Source organism: Ictidomys tridecemlineatus, chromosome 16 (assembly GCF_052094955.1).
Source record: "Ictidomys tridecemlineatus isolate mIctTri1 chromosome 16, mIctTri1.hap1, whole genome shotgun sequence".
Lineage (NCBI taxonomy): Eukaryota > Metazoa > Chordata > Mammalia > Rodentia > Sciuridae > Ictidomys > Ictidomys tridecemlineatus.
In genome coordinates, this window is record NC_135492.1 from 37,115,506 (window position 1) to 37,133,508 (window position 18,003).

At 41.8% G+C, this 18,003-nt stretch overlaps 1 protein-coding gene across 1 annotated transcript in view; it reads left to right on the top strand.

Annotated features, from left to right (window-relative positions):
• Positions 1-1,756: 1,756 nt before the first annotated feature.
• Positions 1,757-18,003, top strand: part of LOC144371544 (uncharacterized) — a 30,015-nt gene continuing 13,768 nt past the window's right edge. The window contains exon 1 of the mRNA XM_078033921.1: positions 1,757-1,935. Coding sequence (XP_077890047.1) covers positions 1,933-1,935 — 3 coding nt within the window. The 5' untranslated portion in view covers positions 1,757-1,932. The remainder of the gene's footprint in view (positions 1,936-18,003) is intronic.

Below are 18,003 nucleotides of genomic sequence, written 5' to 3' on the forward strand. Positions count from 1 at the left end.
TGTTGGCCCCCAGTGGCAATTTTTTATGGTTTTTATGCAGGGTTAATGGGACTCAGCTGAGCAGGGTTTTGGTTTCTTTCTGGTTGGACTATCGGTTCAAACCCAGGATGCTGAGAGTGCTGGGTCAGCTCCTGGGGGTATATTCTTCCTAGTGCTTGTGGCTTTTCTTGAAAACCTTGACATGGAAAGAATACACTGGAGGGGGACTTTCTCCTGACAAAGTGAGGTCAGTCTTCGCAATAGAGTGACATGCGTCCAGGGGGCAAGTGAGTGTGAGCTCACAGAGAAGTTATAAGACCACAGATGCCTGAAGCTTAAATCCTACAGATAATACTAAATCCTAGATGCAATCTCCCCTCTCCATACATGCCTATGATTACCCTTTCTACAAAATCTCAAAGTCCTTGTCAGCATCTGAAGACAGGGTGAGGACAGGGTTTCCTTGTCTTCCTGGTGTAGCTGCACTGGTCTAAGTTTCTTTCCTGCTTTGCATCATAACCTTATCTGTTTGGTTGTGGGTGAACACCTGACCAGACCTGTGGGGTCACCAGAGTCACATCTCTGCAGGAGACTTGCTAACATTCGAAGTAGAACATCGACACTAAGCACAAAGCACCCATTTTATTTCCACAGCACATTGCTGCCCCAGAGGATCGCCCTCCTTCCTCCCTCACCCTTTCTGCTGGGGATGGAACCTTGAGCATCAGAGCAAACCCCAATTGCTTCCTTTCATAGATCAGGAGCCTCCTCAAAGAAACAGAGGCCAGGAGGTGAGGAGAATTACTAAATAGTTTTCAAATTGTTTTCATTTTTAGATATTATATATGGGTCATATATATGATATCTTTAAAAAGTGTTTCAAAAATTTGGAGACCGTGTCTTTCTAAGTCACTTGAGGTCGCATCAGCTGGGGGAAAAATATATATATATTTTATATATATATTATATATATAATATATTATAGATAATATTCTGATTAGATGTACTGGGTGTGAGAAATATATATATAATATATATTTTATACATAAAAATATATATTTTATATATAAAAAATATATATATATTATATAAAATATCCATTTTATATATAGAATATATAAAATACATATTTTATATATAAAATACATATAATATATAGAGAATATATTATATAAAATACATATTTTACATATAAAAATATATAATATATTCTATATGTTTTATAAAAATATATGATATATACTTTATATATACAAAAAACATATAAAATATATATTATATATGTAATGTATAATATAATATCGTTCTTTCTTTTTTAAGGTACTGGGGAATAAACCCAAAGGGGCTTGACCCCGTCCTCTGAGCTCCATCCCCACCTTTTCATTTTATTTGTAGACAGGGTCTCACTGTTTGCAGATGCTGACCTGACCTTAGGCTCCTCCAGCCTCATCCTCCTGGAGAAGCTGTGCTTTGCTTTTGTGTGGAGGTTAAACCCAGGGCCTCGCCATGCTCGCAAAGCACTCTATGGCTGAAGCCCAGCTCAGCGCCAGGTGCCACCTCTGTCCCAGAGGCTAAGCCAAGGCTTCCCACCTGGATTAGCTCCCAGCACAGGCGGGAAGCTCCTCCTGCAAAGGGCTGGGGCCAAGGATCTGTCACTCTACCCAATTTCAGCCAGTGATTGGATGCTGTTAGCTGTCAGTCACAATCCAGAGGCGTGCCTGGAGGCCATCCATCCGGGTCGCTGGGGGGAACTGTCCAATCAGTGCGCAGAGGGAGGGGAAGGGCGGGCTTCCGCAAGCTCGCGGGCTTTTCTTCCTCACCGACTGGGCTACTCCTGCTCCAGGCCCCGTGTTCTCTGCTCCAGGGACCCAGTGACTGCGCTGCCGTGTTCTCGGGGATCTCGGGTGCGCGGAGGTTCCTCCAGAGGACGCCAGGTCACCAGAGAAGCAGAAAATGGTGAGTTCGCTGAAGGTAGGCGGTCAGCACCTGCCTTGGGGCCCGGCGGGCGGGCGAGCTGCCGAGTGGCGCGGAGTCGCCGCTGTCGGGTGGCCCTGGGCCCCGTCCCCTGGTTCCCTGGGTTTGGAAGGGAGGCTCAGGTCCCAGGTGTCCCCTTTGCTCCCTACCTGTGGCCCGCACTCACTTTTCCCAACGTGTAGGAAGCAGGGCCACAAATGCAGCTTCCTTCTCCCAGTGGAGCTCCACCCAGTGGACGTCCTCCAAATTGCAGGCGCCTCCTGCCTTCTAAAAGGCCACCTCCCTCCACCTCACAGCTCGGCCAGACATTCTTCTTCCCACTCGTTTCAAATAGACACCGTCTGCTAATTGTCATTATCGCTTAGTGAAATAGTGGAAAGAATCAATCAATCTTCCTTCCCCTCCTCCCCCTCCCTTCCCCCCTCCCTTCCTCCCTTCCCCTTGTGTTGGAAGTCTGGGCTGGCCTCCAATTTGTGATCCTCCTGCTTCAGCCTCCCGCTTAACTGGGGTTACAGGCCTGTGCCAATGTCCCTGGCAAGAAGAACACTTTTGAAAGCATTTGTTTTCTATTTGTGAATATTATCCTTGAGGGGAAAGAATGAGCACTTAACACTGCCTTGTGTTTGGTCAGAATAACTGCTTTAAAGGGAATAAGGGGGTTGTTTGTAGATCCCAGGGATATGGAATTCTGGGCTACATCAATAGAGTATAAGTGCTCCTTTTTCTGATCCTCCATGATGTAGAGTCACACCAGTCCTGTAGTTAGGTAAGCACACGGGGTAATAACGATGTAGGGACAAAGGAGGCAAGGCACTGAAGGTAGCTGGAAACAGTTTTATCTGTCTGCAGCCAGTCTCAGAGGGCACTGTTTTTGCTGTAATCAATCCATCCATCCCCTGAACCCCGAGTTCAGGTGGTTTCAGAATTTTATACCCAGCATGTAAGGGGAGGGGTTCAGAAGTTCACATTGTAATAGCGGGACCCCCAAATAACTCTCAGACCACACAGTCTCATTCCAGTTAAGCCTTTATTGCTGGCCAGTGGCAGACACTGTGCTCTCGAAAGAATGAGATGGTCAGAGTGGTGCCCCTGCCTTCAGTTGGCTCCATATTTAAGCACAAAAACTACAAAAGGGAAGTTTGGGGGTTCAGTCAACGTAAGCAAGCCTGAACGTTGTGGTCAGTTAGTCTCCAGTAGGCCCCATAGATCACTCTGTGTTCTTGGGGGAATTTTCATGAACAAAAGAATCCAAACGGCCCCAGTCATGAGCTTTTTGAGTGTCATGGCTGAGTTCACAAAGTGGAGTCACCATAGTCAAGTTGTCACATCACACACATAAAAGTAGGTTTTTCTTTCTCTATTCTGACCAAGTTAACCCTTCAAGGACAGCACCTGAGGAGGGAAGAGCTTCTTCTCCCCTTTCTTTCCTCCCCCACCAGCTGTTACCATGGAGCCCAGTTGGTGACTTGTCTGTGAAGCCCAGCTCAAGGCCAGAGGCCTTGTTTGCACATTTCTACAAACTACTGTACTGGATACAAGTGTGTAAAAAACTAGTAACGGGGAGTCCAGCACCTGGAGTGCTGATTTCTTTCTTTTTTTTTTTTTTTTTTAAATTTTTGGTTTAGAGAGAGAATTTTTTTAATATTTACTATTTAATTCTCGGCAGAATTTATATTAAATATAAATATACAACATCTTTGTTTGTATGTGGTGCTGAGGATCGAACCCGGGCTGCACGCATGCCAGGCGAGCTACCGCTTGAGCCACATCCCCAGCCCAGGAGTGCTGATTTCTTCCAGACTAGCAGCCCACTAAAATAGGGCAACACAAAATAGGAAGTTTATCTACACTGAACTTTTTTGTGGATACTCTTTTGTTGATAGTCCTCAAATTAGCCATGGTGAAGATTTCTGGAGAAACCCAGTTAATTTTTTTTTTTTTGTGAAAAAATTGGATGCCACTACAATAATGTCTGATTCCTTGACTGTCCTTCATCCCCAGCTCTTTTCAGTATGATTTTCAGAAAGGATCTGGCTATGGTGCCCAGCCCTGGCTGAAAGTTGTGATCCTCCTGCCTCAGCTTCCCAATCTGTTGGGATTAAAGGCATCGACAACCCCAGCTACAGAAAATAGTTCATTTTAACCCAAATATTAATTATCATACTAAGGAACATGGATTCAAGTTACCATGAATGATGTGTGTGTCCTTTCTGGAAGATATTACATCACTTCTCTCTCTCTTTCTTTCTTCTTTATTTTCTTTCTTTCTTTCATTTTTTTTCTTTCTTTTTTTCCCCTTTTTAATATACCAGGGATTGAACCCAGGGGCACTTAAACACTGAGCCACATTCCAAGCCCTTTTTATATTGTATTTTCTGACATGATCTCACTAAGTTCCTGATGGTCTCACTAAGTTGCTGAGTCTGGCTTTGAATTTAGCAATCCTCTTATCTTAGCCTCTCAAGCTGTTGAGATTACAGTTGTGTGCCACTTTGCCTGGCCTCCATGAACTTTTATAAAAGAAACTGTGTATCACTGCATTAACCAATTGCATTGGTAGGAACATCAGATTGGTGGGGTACAGAAAAAAAGTAAAGAAAATTTCTTCTGTATGTCTGTTATTGCATTCTGAGCTTTGATAGATTTTAGAGACGTCTGGTCAGGTTAGTGAATATATTTTGAGAAGTTTTGAGATTGTGGTCTGATACAGAAATTAAGATGATTGGCTATTAAAGGGCTTAAGATAGCCCGAGATAATGTTACTCTCCATACAGAACCCTGCCTTTCCACCCTCATGGTGGTCTAGTTAGCTAAAGTCAAGTACTCTGAAGGTTTTTTGATGTAGATGCAACTGTATAGAGAACTTGAGTTCACAGCTGTAAAAATCTTGTGGTTTGGGGCTGGGGATGTGGCTCAAGCGGTAGCGCGCTCACTCGCCTGGCATGCGTGCGGCCCGGGTTCGATCCTCAGCACCACATACCAACAAAGATGTTGTGTCCGCCGAGAACTAAAAAATAAATATTAAAAATTCTCTCTCTCTCTCTCTCCTCTCTCACTCTCTCTTTAAAAAAAAAAAAAATATCTTGTGCTTTTTCTTTTATCTTCCTTAGGTGTAGGCACCATGTCAGATTTCTTGGGCAGAGGTTCCCTTTGGACACCTCCCAGAGTCCCATGTCCTCAGCCACTGTTCTCTCCTGGAGCTGTCACAGAGTGCCCACAGCTGCCCTGTGCCTTGCAGGGTGAACAGAATTTCAGGCCCTGGGTCAGCTGCTCCCAGAGGGCAGCCTGAGGTGTGGGGTGCAGCCTCTCAGGGAAGCTGCTGGGGGCCCTGGGCTGAGGAATCTCCTGGAAAAGGCCTCATCTAAACAGCTAATTCCTTGGGACCTTGTTTTCCCCAAACTCTGTTCCCATTCCCTGGAGACAGGCGAACACTCAGCCTGTTGATGCTGGTGCTGAGGGGCCAGGTGAGCAGTGACTCCTGCCCTTTTAGTCTCTCATGGTGTGAAGGAGCAAAACCTGTCCTTTAGCATAAGGACCACCCACCCCAGTGCAGAGCTGTGCAGACCTGAAAAGCCTCATAGACTGGAGTCATGGTCCAGGTGCCTGGGAGGGTGATCCTGGATGCTTTCCATGAGCAAGACCAGGAGGAAGCAGGTCCCCGCTGTCAGGGACCTTCCCTGCCCCTTGAGCCTGACACATCTGTGCTCCCTCAGCACCAAAGCTTTCTGTGTATCACTTTGAAATGATGCACTCACTTATCTGAGGCCCAGGTTTATGTATTCAGAGCCAAATGGGATGGACTATTATTAAAGAGGCAAGAGAGAGGCGGATTAAAATCCACCTTTTTTTTTTGTTGTTGTTAAAAATCCCAGCTTACAGCCAGATACAGTGGTGCACACCTGTGATCCTTCCTGCTCCAGAGGCTGAGACAGGAGTGTTGCAAATTTGAGGACAGCCTTAGCAACTTAGCAAGGCCTTATGCAACCTGGTGAGACGGCGTCTCAAAATAAAATATAAAAATGACTGGGGATGTGGCTCAGTAGTAAAATATCTCTGGGTTTAATCTCGGGGGCATCAAACAAGAAAGAAAAAAAGAAAAAGAAAACATCTAATTGCCTAATTTACCTTTTGCTACCCCTGAGTATGTGTAGAAAGTTTGTAAGATTCAGATTTGTCTTTTCAGTGGTTTCAAATTGAAATCCAACCCTGGATTCCTAAATACCACGTAAGATACAGAGAAACTCTGTCTTGCATTATTGCTGCAGAATTTGAGTCCAATTCTACAAAAATAGTGGTGGACAAAGTTATGAATGTGATTTCATGAAAACTAGTATTTGTTCTTCACAAGGTGATGAATTTGACGAAGGACGACAGTTTTTCACCGTTGTTGTCTGACCTTGGCAGGTTCATGTTAACTGTGTGGTTTTTTGTTATCAGAAATGGAACCCAGAGGTGCTTAACCACCAGCCCCTTTTAGATTCTTTGTTTTGAGACAGAGTCTTGCTACATCATCTAGGGCCGCTGGGGTTACAGGTGTGCACCATCACACCCGTCTTCATTGTAATTTTTAAGGACAATTTTGGCAATGCCTTGAATACCCAACTGTAATCATTTAATCACTGAGTATCAGTGAAAGAGTAAATGACACCTGTTTTCTGCAAAGGAGAGACCCATGTGTCTAAATAAGGGTGTTGATCCCCTCATCATGTCACCTAATTCCTGTTTCCTTCCAAATGCCTCCTCATAGGGCCACCCCTTTGGGAGCTGGCCTTTTAGCTTATGAAACTTGGGAGTAACATAAATGCTCTCTCTATTCTCTCTGTCCTGTACAACATTTTCCTTGGTCTTAGACACAGTTTACTGTTTCCAATTTTTTGAAAAGTGTTTTTTGTTGTTGCTTTAGTTGGACACAATACCTATTTATTTATTTTTATGTGGTGCTGAGGATCAAACCTAGGGCCTCTCATGTGCTAGGCAAGCACTCTACTGCTGAGCCAGAATCCCAACCCTCCTATTTCCATTTTTAGATGTAGTTTTTCTTAAGTTTACCTCCAAACTACAGTAGACCGTGCCCTAAATTTCACAGAATTTACTGAAACACTCAGTGTTTTTTCAGAGAGTTTAGATCATGGGAACGTTCAGTCTTCTTTGTGAGAAAGTGTGGTGTCTTTCCACTGATTTTGTTGTGTTTTTATGCCTCTAATTGTGTACCTTTTGTATTATAATCATTTTTATCTCTCACTACATGTAGTTTACCAAGCTACTCTCCCGCTCAAGAGAATTCGTATTGTAGACTGTTGTTTATTTATTTGCTTCCTCGTTGAGTGCTGGGAATTGATGCCATGGACTTGCTCATGCTTAGTGATCTCCCAGAAATGAATTTCAATTTCTGAGCAGCGTTCTGGAGGTGGGCAGGTGTTTTGCTGGAGAAAAAACCTACAGGCACTCGTCCACTGAGCACATCCTCAGCCCTTATTTCTTTCTTTTTTATTTTTTTATATTTTGTATAGTTGTAGATGGATAGAATACCTTTATTTTATTTATTTTTCTGTGGTGCTGAGGATCATACCCAGTGCCTCACACATGTTAGCAAGTGGTCTGCCACTCAGCTACAGTCCCAGACCCCGTTTTTATTTTTGATAAAGACCAGTCTCACTAAATTTCTGAGTGTCTTGCTCTGTTGCTGAGACAGGCCTCAAACTTTTGCCATTTCCCTGCCTTGACCTCCCTAGTGGCTGATATTACAGGTGCACACCACTACACCAGTAGTTGGAGTGAGTTTTGAAGACTTATCATCCAATTTCTTTCCAGATGCAAATAGTATTGAAAATCAGTTTTCTTGCTTTTGTTCATACTTTTGAAATTTGTAACTATGACTCTTCCTCTTTGCTTTATTTTTGCATTATCATGAAAAAGGTATTTAGCATATAATATTGTTTCTTATGTATACATTTTTAAAACTTCATGGCTTGATAGTTTATTTACTTCTTTATTAGATAAACTTTGTTTTCATGAGCAATTTTAGGCTTACATAGTTTTAGTCAGTGTTCTCTAGAGGAAAAGTATCAAGAGGAAGTGTGATTATCAAAGGGGAGTCATTAGATTGGCCTACTTGACCCGAAGGTGGATGTCCACATTGGCCATCTGCAGGCTGGAGAGCTTGAGAAGTACTAGCTGCAGAGTCCCAGAGGCCGAAGCCTCAGAACAAGGGGGATCAATGGTGCTGCCCTAGACCAGACCAGAGATTCTGGAAACTCACTAGAGAATCACTGGCAGAGTCCACTTTGGGAGAGTGAAGAATTTTGTTCCACCCAAGACACCGTCCTATTGGATGGTCCTGCCTAGCTTAAGGACGTTCTCCAGTTTGGCTCACTTTCCCATATACACACCCTCATGGACACACCCAGAAACTCATTAATTATTGGCATCCTTTAACCCAATCAATGTAACAATTAAATGTGCCATTACACATAGTATCAAATACCCCTTCTCTCCAGCTGATAGTCTCCACTGTTTTCAACATATTGCATTGGTGTAGGGTGTTTGTTAGTTACTAAACCAGTGTTGAACATTGGATAAAGAGAATGGATGAAGCAACATCTTATGATAAGCCAAAGTTCATCCTTTACCTTAGGGCTCCTCGTGTGTGTGATGTGATTGTGTGTTTCACGTCTTATACAAGGTAATGTCATACAGAAGAGTTTCACTGCTCTGGGAATCCAGTGTTCCACCCATTCATCACTCCTCCTCATTCCTTCCTCCCTCTCTGCCCCCTAAGTCCCTGTCACCCATCAGTTCTGCTAGTGCATCTATAATGTTGTCTTTTTCAGAATGTTCTTGACTTGGGATCTTACTGCACTTGGCCATTTCAAACTGGCTTCTCTCACTTACCAGTCTGCCTTTAAGGGTGCTGTATCTTTTCAGGCTGCAGAGCTCATTTTCTGGGTGATGCTCTTCAGCTTGTCCATTCAGTATTGAATGGTGCATCTTCCTTGCATGTAGCTTTGGGCAGTTGTGGATATGGCTGCTGTAGTCACTGCAGTGAGGGTTCCTGTGCCCATAATTTTCACATCATTTGCATAGACACCTGGAGTGTGATGACTTAATTGTACATTTTTTTTGCATTTATGATTAAATTTTGCATTTATGATTATGAGCATCATTCATTGTTTTCTATTTAATACTTTTCATCATCTATTTAATTTGGATAATATGGTAACTTATGCCTCAGGAAGACTTAGGAGGTGTTAACTCAGCTTTTATTTTCTGGAAAAAAAGTAGAAAACTGGTGGTAGATCTTATGTGTCTCATGGAAGCCTGTTTAAGATGTCAGAGCCTTGCCTTGCCTTTTTGGGAAGTAATTATTTATTGAGTCTGTTTTTCTCAGCAGCCATGGGCTCATCTGTTTTATGTATTTCCCCTTGTGTGTAAGTTGTAGGAGATTGTCTCTCTCAAAGAAATGGTCCAGTTTCTGTAAGTTGTCTAATTTGTGTCAAGCACATTTATGATAATCTGAAGTCCCAATGAATTGTTGATGATGACACTTTTAAATGTGTTAGAAGGTTTTCAGTCCTTGTTGTTTTTTTCTTTAATATTATTGTATATTTTACACTTTTTCTTTCTTTCTATTTATGTGGCAGTGAGGATTGAACCCAGTTTCTCCCAAGCACTAGGCAAGCACTCTTCCACTGAGCCACAACCCCAGTCCCTGTCCTGTGTATTCTTAGCCTTTTGTTAGTTAATCAGTGATGCTGATGTTCATGAAGAACTTGATTTTGCAGACTGCGAATTTCCTGATTGTGGTTTCATCAACACTTTCTCTGTTACCTACTGTTGAGAGCCACAGTCGAAGGGGCCCCAGCAAACTTCCAGCTGCCGGCTGATGATTGGCTCACAGCGGCCCCAGCAACTTCTAGCTGATTGGCTCCTCTGCGGTGATGCTCATTGGGCTGTTTCCCCGTGCTTTCAGACCACGGAGCTGCTCATTGCGGGACTTTTTTGGCTCCACCCATGTGACCCAGCCAATCGCCCTAAGAGCAGGAGGAGTGGGGGAGGTTGAGAGGCTTGTGGAAGCCGGTGGTGGCAGTTGGGCTCTGAAGGTTTTTCCTGAAGAGCTTTTTTGTTTGGCGTGTGTGGTTCTAAAAATAAAGTTTGTTTCTTTTGACAAGTGGCTCCTGAATTGTGCCCAGCCAGACTGTGGCATTTTGTGGGCTGCACGGGGAACGACTGAGGGTAAGTGATAAGGTAAATTGCTTGCCCCTGTGGGCAGGGTGAGAGGATGGGTAGCCATTTTAAGATTCTTCTTTTGTTTTGCTTCACTTTTGTTTGAAGTTGCCTGTCCTTGGAGATGAGTGAGACGGATGAAAAACCGCTCACATGTGAGGAAAAACTATTTACGTCTGAGGAACAGATAGGGAGAAAGGACAGATGCACATTTCAGGAGGATAGAAAGGCTATAATGATTTTTTGTTGTTCTATTTTTATTTCATTCTATCTCGGTTTTGTTTGGCGTTATCTTGTTGGGTTGTAGTATAGTAGAAATATGGGATCAGAAACTAGTAAAAAACAAACCGAAAGAGTGTTAAGTAAATTGTTAGAGGAAGGAGGCATCCCAGTAAAATGAAGAGCAGTCAGGGCATACGTTGATACAATACAAAAATGTAGCCCATGGCTTTTTAAGGAGGAGTTGTTGAATATATCACAATGGAACCATCATGGTGAAGATTTAAAAAGAATAGAAAAGAAAAGCCCAGGGACTCGGCCAGTTGGCATATTGCCATTGTGGATGTTTGTAGGTGGTTTGCTTAGTCCAAAGGCCTCTTAAGCTAGTCAGAGAAAGAAAGTGTAAAGCAGAAAAAGCCGTCAGGGGGAAAGTTACAACAGGAGACTGCTACTAACACTTTTCTATCACCAGAGGACGTAAGTGTCTAACCAACAAGGCCACCTCCATATGCTGGGAGGCCCCCAACCTCCGCAGTAGATAGTTGGGATCCTGAGACAGATTCTCAAATATGCTCTGTATTTGTGGCAGGAGGGCAGCGAATTCACCATGTTTTAAATTTCAAAAAAGTGAAGCAGTTAAAAGAGGCTGTAACAACCTATGGTCCTCAAGCACCCTTCACTGTAAGCTTGGTCGAATCCATTACCAACTTGAACATGACGCCAGCAGATTGGGCTAATATCTGTGAAGCTGTGCTAAATAGAGGACAATACTTGTTACGGAAGGTTGCCAATGAGGAATTTGGCAAGGAGACGGCTAGGCGAAATGCAGCAGCTGGTTATCCTCAGAGAAATCTAGATATGTTGTTAGGAAAGGGACCTTATAAGGATCAGCAGCAACAAATTGCATATGATCCTGGTGTATATGCACAAATTGCTGCAGATGCGGTTAGGGCATGGAAGACATTACAAGGGCATGGAGGTTTACAAGGTCAATTATCTAAAGTAATACAAGGAGCTAATGAATCTTATGCTGAATTTGTAGATAGGCTTATTCAAACAGCTACCAGAGTTTTTGGGAATACAGAACAATTCATTTTATTGATGAATAAAACAACTGGCTTATGAGCAAGCGAATCATTGGTGCAGAGAAGTCATTAGACCATGGAAACATGAAGATTTAAACACATATATTAAATTATGTAGAGACATTAATGAACAAGGGCAAGTCATGGCAGCTGCAGTGAAACAGGCTTTAGATGCCAGGCCAAGAACATGCTACAATTGTGAACAAACAGGACATTTTAAAAGGAATTGCCCCATAGGAGGAGGGTTTAACAAAACTAGGTATCAAAGGAGTAGAATACCGGGTATTTGCCCATGATGCCGTAGAGGGAAACATTGGGCTAACGAATGCCGTTCTCAAACCACCATAGAGGGTACTCGATTATCAAAAAAGAACAAGGACCAGGTGTTTATCCACGATATCATGGAGAAAGGCATTGGGCTCCATTGCCAAAAAATGGACAGGGGGGCCCAATGCTCCGGGGCCCAAGACCACAAATATACGGAGCACTGGAGGAACCCAGCAACCCCATCAGGGTAGTGCCCAAGACACATTGTCCATCAGATCCCTCATCAGACAAACCAGAGGGAGCGCAGGGTTGGACATCTGCGCCTCCGCCAGATCAGTACTAACAGGGGTGAAAGGACCTCTTCCCCAAGGAACAGTAGGCTTATTATTGGGACACAGCTCTTCTACTCTAAAAGGATTTATGGTAAGTCTTGGGGTAATTGATCCCGATTATGAAGGTGAAATAAAAATTATAGCTAGTTCTCCAAAGGGTATATCAGTAATTTCACCAGGAGATAGAATAGCACAGTTACTAATAATACCCAGCCTACATGATAAATTTTCCAGTCATGTTGTAGAAAGAGGTTTCAAGGGATTAGGCTCCACAGGTGTAGATTGGGCTATGCTGTCTTTAAATTTAGATTCTCGCCCAATGCTAAAACTAAATATTCAAGGACATGAATTTAATGGGCTACTGGATACAGGTGCAGACCTTAGCATTATCTCTCATCAAGAATGGCCAAAACATTGGCCATTACAACAAGCCACTGAAACGCTTCGAGGCCTGGGAGTGGCGACTAATCCCCATAGAAGTGCAATGGTATTAGATTGGAAGGATCCTGAAGGATGTGAAGGAACTTTACAGCCATATGTATTGGATCATCTTCCCGTAAATTTATGGGGACGAGATGTCCTAGATCAATTAGGTTTGACATTAGCAAATAACATCAACCAAAATGCACCCACTATTATGACTACACAAGGTTTTAGGAAAGGAAAAAGATTAGAAAAACAAGAACAAGGTATAGCAGCACCAATACAAAAAGATCAAGGAACGGACAGACATGGGTTGGATTTTCAGAAAGGGCCACTGAGACAATAAAAATTACTTGGAAATCAGAAAGACCATTATGGGTTCCTCAGAGGCCCCTGACTAAAGAAAAGATACAAGCAGCCCATGATCTGGTCAAACAACAATTAGCGGAAGGACATGTACCAACTTCTGTATCTCCCCATAATACTTCCATTTTTGTCAATAAAAAGAAATCTGGTAAATGGAGATTATTGCAAGATTTAAGAGCCATGAATAATGAGACGGTTATTATGGAACCTGCTCAATCGGGGATTCCTCAAATGTCTGCTTTGCCAAAAACTTGGTATGTTTTAGTTATAGATATTAAAGATTGTTTTTTTTTCAATTTCAATTCATCCTGAGGATAGTCCACGTTTTGCATTTACTATCCCTGCACTGAATCATGAAGGTCCTGATCAGAGATATGAATGAAAAGTACTCCCTCAAGGGATGGCTAACAGCCCAACTATGTGTCAAATTTATGTTAACAAAGTAATCCAGCCACTTAGAAATCAAAATCCTGAACTACAAATATTTCACTATATGGATGATGTATTAATAGCACACAAAGCTAAAAACACATTGCTAGAATGTTATGCCACACTCACAAACTTATTAAAATATTATAATCTAGAGATAGCAATAGATAAAGTACAATTAAATTTTCAAATTAATTATTTAGGAGTTCTGTTATCCTCAACCATGGTCCGTCCACCAAAAATTCAAATACGAGTAGATCAACTCAAATCACTTAATGACTTTCAAAAGTTATTAAGAGACATAAATTAGATAAGGACTTATCTAGGTATTCCAACAGGAGAGTTGGGACCTTTATTTGATATCCTAAAAGGTCCACCAGATCCAAATTCACTCCAAATGTTAACGCCTGAAGCAAGAAAGGCATTAAAAATCATTGAAACATATATGGAAAATATGCATTTGGATAGAATTGATATGTTTGCCTTTATTATTTATTGTACTACCAACAAAAAATATTCCTACAGGAGTATTTTGGCAAGAAGGTCCATTATTATGGATACATTTATCTTATTCTCCTAACACTATTCTTACTAGGTATCCTGAGGCTGTAGGACAATTAATACTCAAGGGAATAAAAGCAGCAAAGGGAGTGTTTGGAATTTCTTCCAATAAAATTATTACTCCATATACTATGAATCAAATTGATGAGTTAGCTAATGAGCTAAATACTTGGGCAATAATCATGTGCAAATCTAATGTTTCATTTGATAACCACTTACCATCTAATCTTTTATTGTCTTTTTGGTCATCGCATCCTGTAATTTTTCGAAAAATGACAAGAAAAACACCTATCATGAATGCTCCAAATATATTCACTGATGGGTCAAATAATGGTACAGCAGCAATAGTTACACCTGATCAAACTTTTCATTTTTAGTTCCCAAACAATCAGCTGAAAAGGTAGAGCTTAATGCAGTATTACAAGCTTTTGTGATGTTTAAAGGTTCTGTATTTAATTTATTTTCCGATAGTCAGTATATAGTTAATGCTATAGTATCCCTTGAAGACGCTGGTAGGATTTCCCCTTCCTCTACTGTTTTCTCGTTGCTTTCCAGTATACAAAGTCTAATCTGGGACAGAAAAGATCCATTCTTTATAGGACATATCAGGGCACATACAGGATTGCCTGGAGCCCTTAGTTTGGGCAATGATTTAGCAGATAAAACTACACATGACATACATATTTTCCCTACACTAGAAGAAGCTACAAATTTTCATAAAAAGTTCCATGTCAATGCTAATATTTTACAAAAGCGTTTTAAAATAACTAAGGAATAAGCTAGACAAATAATAAAACAGTGTCAAAATGGTGTGACCTTTTCACCACAAGTTAATCTTGGAGTCAATCCTAGAGGACTGATACCTAACCATATTTGGCAGATGGATGTCACACACTTGCCAGAATTTGGAAAATTAAAATATTTGCATGTTACAGTTGATACTTCTTCCGGATTTTTGATGGGCTCCCTTCATGCCGGAGAAAAAACTAAAGATGTTATAGCTCATTGCTTACAAAATATTACCACTGTGGGTGTTCCTAAACAGTTAAAAACAGATAATGCCCCTGGTTATACTTCTACCCCTTTTAAACAATTTTGCTCATCATTTGGCATTACTCATATAACAGGAATCCCATATAATCCACAGGGACAAGGCATAGTTGAAAGAGCTCATCAAACTATTAAAATGTACTTATTAAAGCAAAAAGAAGGAATTGGGAAGGGGTATATATTCCCCAAAGTTAAACTTAAAATAACCCTTTTTACTCTAAACTTTTAAAATTTGGATTCATTAGGGCTTAGTGCTGCAGAAAGACATATGTGTCCAAAAAAATGTACATAAGCCCAAGGGACCTTGGAAGGATATTCTAACAGGACAATGGAAAGGTCCTGACCCAGTAATTGTCTGGAGTCCGGGGGTCTGTTTATGTGTTTCCACAGGGAGAACAGCAGACGATTTGGATTCCAGAGAGATTAACTAAAGTGATTTCTTTTTTTTTTTAGAGAGAGAGTGAGAGAGAATTTTTTAATATTTATTTTTTAGTTCTCGGCGGACATAACATCTTTCGTTTTTGTATGTGGTGCTGAGGATCGAACCCGGGCTGCACACATGCCAGGCGAGCGCGCTACCACTTGAGCCACATCCCCAGCCCTAAGTAAAGCGATTTCTAAAGACCAAAAAGAAGATGATTTGGCTCAAATTCATAACAGCTGATATCCAGAACTCCAATTTGGCTACCCTTACATCTTTGACAGAACCAGGATGCTTTTTTCAATATCTATTTTATTATTGCCCTCCCTCATCATGAAGTTCTATTTTGTTTTTTGAGCTCATACAGACCTAGGTTAATGTTTTGCTGATCAGTTCTATTTTTTGACTATAGAGTTTTTAAACATTGCAATGGAGATTTCACCTGTAAAAAGTTATAAGGCCTTTACTTGTTATGTGTTGTGTGCACACTTGTGTTTTATGTTGTATGTTTGTATGTACGTATGTCCATATATCATATATGATGAGCGCTCCTGAAAAAATGGATCCAAATATTTTTTTTTCACGTGATTTAAATGGTTTATTTTAAATTGGGTAAACAACTGTTGAGGATTGTTTTAATATGTGAACAAAAAAGGAGCTTAACAGATTTGTTTGTTTACTTTCACCTTTTTTTTTCCATGATATTTAATAATTCTCTTCAAGATAATGTAAATTGTTAAGAAAATTGTTTTCTTTTAGTGCCTTCTGGAAAGTTACATAATGTTTTCTTTAGCCATTATTGCCAGAATTCCTATCTTCATCCCAGTGCCGGTGAAGACAAAGATAAAACCAATCTACAGCTTCTGCAATAGCCATCACTGAACTGCTTGCAGAACTTGCCTGGACTATGTATCACTTGTATGCATTGTGAACTCACCTGTATGGATTGTGAACTATCTGTTGGTGCAGGGACTTGTGGTAGCATTGGGGTATTTTTGCTGATGATGTCATTGGTGGTACAATTTTTCCAAAAGGAGCCGTCAATTGGCTTGGTGTATCTTCCTCCCTTCTGCTTGTCATGATCATTCAGCTAAAATTTGGGGGCCAACAAAGGTGAGGCAAAGAACCTCACCCCCCCCCACTGGTACAAAGACCTATCCACAGGTGTGGCTGTATATTGGACCAGTAGTCAGTGACGTGTAAGATCCAATTGCAATGGTACCAACCTAAGATAACGGGTAAGGACCATATGTCCTATTGGACAACCTAAGGCAGGCACGGTCCCTAAGCCACATGCTTGTTGTTTAAACAGAGGGGGGGGGATGTTGAGAGCCACAGCCGAAGGGGCCCCAGCAAACTTCCAGCTGCCAGCTGATGATTGGCTCACAGCAGCCCCAGCAACTTCTAGCTGATTGGCTCCTCTGCGGTGATGCTCATTGGGCTGTTTCCCTGCCCTTTCAGACTATGGAGCTGCTCATTGGGGAACTTTTTTGGCTCCACCCACGTGACCCAGCCAATTGGCCTCAAGAGCAGGAGGAGTGGGGGAGGTGGAGAGGCTTGTGGGAAGGTGGTGGTGGCAGTTGGGCTCTGAAGGTTTTTCCTGAGGAGCTTTTTTGTTTGGCCTGTGTGGTTCTAAAAATGAAGTTTGTTTCCTTTGACAAGTGGCTCCTGAATTGTGCCCAGCCAGACTGCAGCAACCTACCTGTGGTCAATTTAGGTTTACCTTGCTCTTCTTTCTCTGGTTTTCTGAAGCGGCAGTTTCATTGGTTGCTTTTAGCTGTTCTTTTCTGAAATGTGTGTTGGATGACTTAGACACCACTACATGGCCACCTCTGGTGTTCTCTATGAATTTCCTATGATGGACTTTTACATTTTTTTCTTTCAAAATGGTCACCTTTTCTCTTGAGTCACCTCTTTGTCCTGTGTCTGTTCAGAGCCCTGTGTTTCATGTCCCCTTCCCTGGAGGCTTTTCAGCTTCTTCTCATCTGATTTCTGCTTTAGCTCTCATGTTCTTTGAGCATGCATGGGATTTCACTGGAGGTGCACTTGTAGGGGTGTGGTTTGTGTCCTGTGGAGTGTTGCTGTGACCCTGAAACCTCAGTGTGCTTCCCGTTTGGTTGAAGGTCCATGAAGCCCTCCTGTCTGCATCATTGTCCTGACAGAGTTGGGCTGATGTCTCTGAGGGTAATTGTGGGTTCTTCATTGTTTGGGGTGGTTCTGTATGGTTTCAGTTCTTGAGTATGCTTCTGTGTAAGTGGCAGGGACATTTTCTTTTTGTCTGTTCCTTCACTGTGCAGACATCATAGCATGCTTACAGATGTGAATGGTGGCCTCTTTCACACAGAGACAGTGTGGGATAGTTCAGAATTCTGGGCTACAAACTTGTTGTTTACCACACTGTGGAAGAGCTTCTGCCTTAGGTTTGTTTGCACCACCATTGCTACAGGCACGATGAATCTCTTTCACAAGAGACAACCCTTGCAAATGTGGCCCACCCTTGATCAAAATGTCCTTGAGCAGAACATTGGTATGTGTCTCATGAATGTATATTATGGTAGTGAATTGGCTGCTGTTAAGAAGAGTTTGACAATCATTGGATATTCATTGTTGCTGTGAGACTTAGAAAAGTAGTGCCTGCTGTTTATTAAGATGATTGTTTTGAGAGTTATAAAAC